The 8,408-nt window shown below is 60.4% G+C and overlaps 1 protein-coding gene across 1 annotated transcript in view; it reads right to left on the reverse strand.

Moving 5' to 3' along the window:
* CBS (cystathionine beta-synthase) overlaps positions 1 to 8,408 on the reverse strand; it is a 31,814-nt gene that overhangs the window by 10,835 nt on the left and 12,571 nt on the right. Inside the window, exons 5-13 of the mRNA XM_017871924.1 lie at positions 7,329 to 7,463; positions 6,703 to 6,782; positions 6,474 to 6,608; positions 6,290 to 6,359; positions 4,968 to 5,059; positions 4,042 to 4,167; positions 3,396 to 3,480; positions 1,441 to 1,546; positions 215 to 294 (exon numbers count right to left, since the gene is read on the reverse strand). Of these exons, the coding sequence (XP_017727413.1) occupies positions 215 to 294; positions 1,441 to 1,546; positions 3,396 to 3,480; positions 4,042 to 4,167; positions 4,968 to 5,059; positions 6,290 to 6,359; positions 6,474 to 6,608; positions 6,703 to 6,782; positions 7,329 to 7,463 (909 nt within the window). The remainder of the gene's footprint in view (positions 1 to 214; positions 295 to 1,440; positions 1,547 to 3,395; positions 3,481 to 4,041; positions 4,168 to 4,967; positions 5,060 to 6,289; positions 6,360 to 6,473; positions 6,609 to 6,702; positions 6,783 to 7,328; positions 7,464 to 8,408) is intronic.

Below are 8,408 nucleotides of genomic sequence, written 5' to 3' on the forward strand. Positions count from 1 at the left end.
CCTGCCTGTCACACTGGGCAGGGCCAGCGCAGGCCACGGGGACCGCTCTCCTGCCTGTCACACTGGGCAGGGCCAGCGCAGGCCACGGGGACCGCTCTCCTGCCTGTCACACTGGGCAGGGCCAGCGCAGGCCACGGGGACCGCTCTCCTGCCTGTCACACTGGGCAGGGCCAGCGCAGGCCACGGGGCAGTGGGTCTCCGGCCGAGCAGTCTTACCAGGGCTTCTTCTCCACGAGGTCCTCCTCCTTCAGAAAGCCCTTCTGCAGCATCCACCTGTCGCTCAGGAACTTGGTCCTGCAGGATGAGGGCGTCACCAGGACCCCGCAGGGCCCCACTGGGCCTCCACCCATGCTGAGGGGCAGCACCGCCTGCCCAGCCCCTCTCCTGGACCTCACTGGTACAGCAGAGACACCCAGGTGCTGGCTGGAGGTCCCAGGGGGAAGCCTGTGGGCTGGACTTCCTGCCCCCCATGGTCAACAGGTGTGTGTGAACATGCACACAGCCATTGCTCAGGCACTCAAACACGTCCTCTCATGCTTGCCCTCTGCCCCTCGCACACTCACACACGCACGGGCACGCATGGCAAGCTGGCCAAGCATGTGGGGAGATGGTGTTCTTGCACTGACGGGGGTGGGCAGGAGCCCTGCACAGGGCAACTTGGCCCTGGGCACCAGATGTGAATCACCCCACACCGGGGAACCCAACTGGGGGCACCCACCAGCCAGGCCTGGGCCCCCCAAGGGCAGCTGAGCTCTCGGGAGCTGTGTAGCCCCTGCAGCTTGCAGGCCATGGAGGAAACCCTTCAGGTGCAGGGGGCACGGCATGGGGGTCTCTAGACACCCGCCCCGGTGCCGCCCCCAGAGAGCAGGTGCAGAGCAGCCACAGTCTCAGCCCGGCTGCCTGGTGACCAGCAAGGTCTGTGGCATTACTGCCCGAGGGGCCTCTGGGCAAAACAGTCACAGCACGTCCTAGGGGGCCACCTGGGCAGCAGGGCTCTTGCCACCCGGGAAGCACTCGGTCCCAGCCTGGAGTTTGGGGAAAGCAGCAGAGGGAGTCGGGGTGGAGAGGAGGTGGCACAGGGCCCAGCCCAAGAGGACGTCAGTCCATGTGGCCAGGGCTACCCCTTGGAGCTCACGGACCCCCGAGCAGTGAGGGGGGCAGACACCAGAGAGGGATGGACAGGAGGGACAGAGAGGGAACCACCGCCTTCCATGCCCCTCCCGTCAGGGCTGTCCCTCTGAGTGTGCACTGATTTTCACAGCATTAAGGGGCTGGGAAGCCCAACAGCATGAGGGCACTCAGCCAGGAGAGAGCAGCAGAGCACAGGGCCCGGTGGCTTCCTCCCCTCCCAGCTCTGGCTGCTGGCTCTCAGGTGAGGCATCCAGGGAAGGGTGGCAGGACAGAGAGGAGCAGGGACCTGGGAGGGAAGCCATGTCTTACATGTAGTTCCGCACCGAGTCGGGCAGAATGACCACGCAGCGCTGGCCCTCCTGCAGCTCCTGCGCGGCCTTCACGGCCACCGCCATCGTGCTGCCAGCACTGCCACCTGCAAAGAGGGCCGTGAGTCGGACGCACCAAGGTGCGTGCGTGTGGGTGCACGCACATGCGTGAATTGTGCACACGAGTCAGATGCGCCAGGGTGAGTGCACATGGGTGCACCAGGGTGCATGAATTGTGCACCTGCATGCGTGGGAGTGTGTCAGACACGCTTCGAAGGATCCATCAAGAGGGGCTGCCTCGGGGAAAGGGGCTGGGAGGACCCCACTTCTCCATGAGCATCGGCATCCTCCTTGTGCACCATGGAGTTTTCATGTCCACTGGGGGCTTCATAACGAAGCCCTCACCCAGGAAACAAAAAATCTGGGAGCAAAAGGGGCCCCTGCTAGGCTGGGGTGGGCACTGGTGCCAGGAAAATGCCTGCGGTGGGGCTGCGGCCCCTGGCAAACCTCCTGGCCCTGAGACGAGAGCCAGCGATGCTCTGAGGACGGAGTCCCCAGCACCACTCCTGCAGGCTGCCTGACTGCACACGGGGCTCTGCTTTATAAACAACAGACCAAGGCTCACGGTGACACCAGCTGTGCCTAGGATCCCTGAAGTCAGAGTCTGAGGCGTCTTCTCCGGGCTTAGTTTGAGGGTGCACACAGCAGTCAGGAAGGTCTAAGTCTGCACCAGGAGCACCCCCAAGAAGAGAGGCGCCCTCCTCTGTAACGGGGCCCATAGACCTGCTTTCCAGCCCCAAAGGCAGGGGCTTGTTTCTCCACCAACATGGGGAACAGGGAGACTGAGATAGGGAGAGCCCAGCATTTATGGGCACCAAGACACCTTTCATGACAGATGACAGATACATCTGGGGAATGGTTTTCTCTTTTTTTTTTTTTTTTTTTTTGAGATGGAGTTTTTGCTCTGTTGCCCGGGTTGGAGTGCAATGGCACGATCTCGGCTCACTGCAACCTCCACCTCCCAGGTTCAAGCAATTCTCCTGCCTCAGCCTCCTGAGTAGCTGGGATTACAGGCATGCGCCACCACGCCTGGCTAATTTTCACCATGGGGTTTCACCATGTTGGCTAGGCTGGTCTCGAACTCCTGACCTCAGGTGATCTGTCCGCCTCAACCTCCCAAAGTGGTGGTATTATAGGCATGAGCCACCGCGTCTGGCTAGGAAATGGTTTTTCAATCAAGACTTGCTTCCAGTCTTTAGTTTGGGGCTCAGCTATTGCCCACGCTGAGGGCTGGTTTCCTTCCACTTTCCCTGTCACCACCTGCAAAGTGATATGACACAGGGAATGCACATGTAAAAACCTCATATGTCCCTGCCTGGGTTTTAGAAGCTGGTGTGTGCTCTCTAAGTCCCCAGATGTCCAGATCAACTGTGGTCCCTATAGCCTCTGCTGCCTGTGTGGCTGGTCAGTGGCATTGCCAGCCCCCAAGCAGGTGGGCAGAGGGGCACAGGGTGGGAGGAAGGTGAGTGGGGTCGATCCTGGACAGCCTTAGGCTCCAGAGCCCCTCCCCAGCTGTTCCAGGGTGCTCGCAGCACCCAGTCCTGGCCATGGGCCTCGTCAGTGCAGAGTCACTGCCCCAGGGACCCTGGTGGGCTTGATGAGAAACAGTAAGTGCCATGACAGCTTTAGCCTTGTTCTAGAAACACATTCTGGAAGGCAGCTCGAAGCCCTGCCCCGTGGCCTCCTGCCCTCATCTGAGCAGGTGACCACACTGGGCAGGTGAGGACCCAGGCAGACAGACAACACCTGAGGCTCGTGGCCGCAGCAGTGACACTCCTCAGAACTGCTGTCTTACACATGCAGGCTGGTGGCTGGCAGAGGGTGCGCCCCCAGCCATCCCCGGTGCCCCCATCCATCTCTGCCATCCCCGTACCCCCGTGCCTGCCACCCACTCACCACACAGCAGCCCCTCTTGCGCGATGAGCATGCGGGCAAAGGTGAACGCCTCCTCGTCGTTACTCTTGAACCATTTGTCCACCACCTGAGCGGGACCCCCCACAGCCCGTCAGTGTGGGAGCCGCTTCCGCGTGGCCAAGGGAGTGAACAGCCTTGTGGTGGACCCTGCGTCTAGGGAGCAGGACCCCAGAGGTCACGCCCCAGCCTCTCCCTCTGGGATCGGCACGTCTGCAGACCTTCCAGTTCTAACACGTTTTGCAGACAGTAAAACTGCTCGCCAGCCCCACTGAGCATCCGTGTGACCTGCAGGGGCCCTTTGGTCTCTGCTCTCACTCAGGCCAAATCCACCTTTTTGGCTCTTAACAGAGTTTTCTGGGGCCTTCATTTCCCCGTGTTTTCCCTGCTCCCTGCCTGTGCCACCCGGGCTACATCCCTTGGTGAGGTCAGGCCACATGTGTGGACATCGTCCCCCAGTCTACTTTGTCTCGACCTGCGAGATCAGCTTCTCACCACGCGTGCCGGGGCTTGCCCTTCTGTTGCCCTCAGCGGAGAAGCTGGTTGGGGCCCAGGGTCAGCCAGGCTCTCCAGTGTGAGGGTGAGTTACAGGCTGCACTGGCACTGCGGCCGGGCTCAGGACTCGACCTACCGTCCTGTCCAGCACCGTGGGGATGAAGTCATAGCCGATCCCTTCCACCTCGTAGGTTGTCTGCTCTGTCTGGTTCAGCTCCTCTGGCTCCGCGAGGATGGACCCTTCGGGATCCACCCCAATGATCTGCAGAGTGCGCGGCTTCAGGGCTCAAGGCCAGCAAAAGCCCCCGCTGGACATGCCTGACTATTCTATTATCAGAGTGGCCAATACCGCCGTGAACAAGCGCCTGTTAACACTCTGCCCGTGGGTGGTGGCCCGTTCCCGGCCTCAGAGGCAGGACGAGAAACCCAGGAACCCAGGCCCCAAGTATTAAAGCGATAATGACCTCGTCCTGACTAAACGTTCAGTGCAGGGTGCTCAGAAGTGAAAGCAGGTGTCTGGGAGGAAGTGACCTCCCCGGGGGCTTCTCGGAGTGGGGCCCCCAGTACAGCCCAGACAGACCACCCTGCGGTGAAACACCAGAACCTTAGGGGACAAAGGGCATTGCTGGGCAGTGATGTCTTTTTCAAGGGCAAGCAACAAGGAGGTAACACTCTTGTCTCATCAGTGGGACCTTTCTAGGCACCTGAGACCTGCTCTTAACCCTGAGTCCAGGAACCCTCCCCCAACTCCCTCAAACCCCAGGCGAGGGGCAGACTCAGGACCAGAGGACTCAGAGCTCCTGGCTGATTCTCAGAGCCCCTAGATGGAACTCCAACCCCCCACTCAGTGCAGGAAGCCCCTCCAAGAAGCTGGCCAGTGAGCGAGCACCCAGCCCCAGCTCCTCCGGGTCACGAGCTGCTGGTCCCTTATCTCACCTCCCAAGCAGTGTAGAAATACCGCGGAAGACAGTGTGCTGAGCAGATGGTGAGGAATGAGAGCTTTCAGTTCAGAAGTCGGGGCCACTCCGCGCTGCCCCTCCCGGGCCCAGTCACACCACTCACCCTGCATCCAGGACACTTCTCCTTCAGCTTCCTGGCAATGCCCGTGATGGTGCCACCCGTGCCCACTGAAGCCACCAGCATGTCCAGCTTCCCTGGTGGATGGATAACATTCTCAGGTCCTCGCCTGGCCAGCCCATCACTCATAGTAATAATCACTGAAAACACACTCAGCCCAAACCACGGCGGGTGACCAAAAAGTTCAAAAGAAAGACTTCTCCAGCTGGAGCAGCCCTCATTGCTGCCATGGTCTGTGAAAGCCTCAGAAACAGGCAGCCTGGGGCACCCCAGCCCAGTCTTTGCTCAGTGACACTCGGCCCCTAAAACCCCCATTTGGCTGGATGCAGAAAGACAGGACCCTGTCCAGGGGGTGCAGGCGCTGAGGGTGGGCAGAGGGAGGCTTCCAATGAATCACCTCCACGGGCTATTGGATGTTTGCATGGTGTGAGTGAGTTAACTGAATTGGCACAGGAAATGGAATCAGTCATTCAGGCTTCAGCTCAGGAACTCGCCGGGCGCTCACACTGCTGGCGGCCAGCACATGCATCTGGCAGACAAGCCACGGCAGGGAAAGACTCAGTGAGGGGGTGCCGCTTGGGCAGCCATGCTGAGACAGGACTGCTTTTGCCAAACGAGAGAGTTCCCACACATAAAGCCCAAACAAGCAAATCCCTGGACCTTACAGCCTGGCTCCTGGGCATGGACTGAGGGTGTGCTCCAGCCCATGCCAACACCAGATTCCCAACAGGAAGCCAGGGCGCCAGCCTCCTGGCAACTTCTCTCTAAAGGGATCTCTTGGGAAAACATCAGTACCAACCCCCACAGGCCTTGGCACCAAGTCCCTGGAAAAGGGCCCAAGGAGCCAGCCTCATGCCTGTAACAGAGAGTGAACTCATCGCAGATGCCACCAGCCTTGTTCTGCAGATGAATCTGATGCCGAGTCAGGGCATGATCCCAGCTGAAGTCCCAGCTGTGAGCCCGGCACCAGCCCGGGCCCTGAACAGACTCACTCCCTACATTCTCTGTGGGAGGAGCCCCTGCAGACCTGCAGAGATTGCCGGGGAAACAAATACAGCCGTGCCCTGTGTTTGGTGTTACAGGTAAGGCGCAGGCAGAGGCCAAGAGGGCACAAGGGAGGGAGGAAACTGTTCTAGAGAAATGCTCTAGATAGCATTTCACAGAGGGAACATTTGAGCTGGGTTTTGAAGGGTGAATAGGAGTTCACCAAGGAGAGGGCAAGAGATTTGTACACTCCCAGGCAGCCAGGGATAAATGCAATCAAGATGGACAGAGGGACGGACAGAGGGACGGACAGAGGGACGCACCATCACACTGCTGCAGTATCTCATCAGCGGTGGTGTCGTAGTGAGCCAGGGGGTTGCTGGCATTGCGGTACTGCATAGAAAGAGAGCAGAGCCCGTGAGCTGGCCCCCGACACCTCAGTCACCCCCACATCCCTGACCGAGGCCCTCCTAGGGAATGCCTGTCTCCAGGCCCCAGGCGCCTCACCTGGTCTAGGATATGAGAATTGGGGATTTCATTCTTCAGCCGCCAGGCCACGCCCACGTGTGACTCTGGGGAGTCGAACCTGGCATTGGTGGGCGTCCTCACAATCTCAGCCCCCAGGGCCCGCAGCACATCCACCTGCAGGAGGGAAGGCGGTGGCCTGCACCTTTTGCCTGGCCCAGGCACCCTCATCCCCTGCCCTATGACCCCGCCCCTGGCTGTGCCCACCCACCTTCTCCGTGCTCATCTTCTCCGGCATCACGATGATGCAGCGATAGCCCCTCACAGCCGCAGTCAGGGCCAGCCCGATCCCTGAGGGCACACAGAGGATGAGAGGGTCCCGGTGCCCCCCAAGCCCCGCCCGCCCCTGCCTGGGACATAGGGGCACACCCCGGTGCCAGCTCCCCTTGGGCCCAGGGAAGAGGGTTCTGTGGGATTCCAAAATTGCCCAACATAGCTGCTTCTGCCTTCAAGTGCAGGGGAAGAGAGGCTGCCAGAGGCAGGAATAAAAGGTACATGCCAAGGAGGAGGAGGGAGCAGTGCAGGACGGGAGATCTGGTTCCTCCAGGCCTGGCCAGGTACATGGGCACAGGAACAGCAGACTCTGGGTGCTCGTCCCATGTGCCAGGCACTGCCAGGTGCCATCGCCCCAACAGCATCAGCACTGGCTCGGACCGCTGGTCAGAGGGAGCTGGGCTGGGACACATGCCGGCAGCGGGCACGAGATGCCAGGGAGCAGGCGGCTGGGTGGGCCAGCACATGCAGCTGCAGCTCAGCCACCCCCACCCCCGGGTTCTGGCAGGCTCAGCATGGGTAGGGGACAGCCAGCCAGGCACCCCTACTGGGCCGGGCACCCACCGGTGTTCCCAGATGTCGGCTCGATAATCGTGTCCCCGGGCTTCAGTGTCCCGGCGCGCTCGGCATCCTCAATCATCCGCAGGCTGATGCGGTCCTTCACGCTCCCGCCCGCGTTGAAGAATTCACACTTGGCCACTGGGAGGCAGAGATGAATCACAGAGAAGATCCCCTGACCACCCCCCAGTGATTCCTGCTCACCCCCCATTACCTGATACACCCCAGGATGGGGGGTGGGCTTGGGGGTCTGTGGGTTCTGAAAAATCGCCACCTCTCCACTCACCTCCCCTACACCTGCACCTGGGCGCTCGCCCATCAGAGCTTCTCCCCCTGCAGCCCATCCTACCGGCCCTGCGGGGCGCAGAGCAACTCTGTGGGAACCAGAGAGGCATAAGCAGCCCTCACTGGGGGACCCACAGAAAACCCCATTCCCCCACCCACAAGCTAGGCGTGTGGCGGGCCGGCGCCTGGATTTGGGTCCCCTACGCCCCATGCCCAGCCATACCCGGCAGCCCCTGCCAAAGCAGCTTGATGTCCTGAAGCCACGGCACTGGCCACACCCTGGCCCCATCGGATGGGGACTTGCAAACTCTCCCTACAGCCTCCCATTGTCCTCCTTCCCCTGTGGGGCGTCACCTGCCCTGGGAAGGGTTCCCTGCTTGGTCCCCACACAAGACCAAGGCCTTCACTTGCACATCTTTCCTTTTTTTTTTTTTTTGAGACGGAGTCTCGCTCTGTCGCCCAGGCTGCAGTGCAGTGGCATGATCCCGGCTCACTGCAAGCTCCGCCTCCCGGGTTCACGCCATTCTCCTGCCTCAGCCTCCCCAGTAGCTGGGACTACAGGCGCCCACCACCTCGCCTGGCTAGTTTTTTTTGTATTTTTAGTAGAGATGGGGTTTCACCATGTTAGCCAGGATGGTCTTCATCTGCTGACCTCGTGATCCGCCTGCCTCAGCCTCTCAAAGTGCTGGGATTACAGGCGTGAGCCACCGTGCCCGGTCTGCACTTCTTTTCTTATTGCGGGTCCTCCCTCCCTCTCCAGCTCTTAAAAATATTTAGTTTTTTTTTTTTTTTTTTTTTTTT

The sequence above is a fragment of the Rhinopithecus bieti genome, unplaced genomic scaffold (genome assembly GCF_001698545.2).
Source record: "Rhinopithecus bieti isolate Rb0 unplaced genomic scaffold, ASM169854v2 scaffold_5889, whole genome shotgun sequence".
NCBI classification, from domain to species: Eukaryota; Metazoa; Chordata; class Mammalia; order Primates; family Cercopithecidae; genus Rhinopithecus; species Rhinopithecus bieti.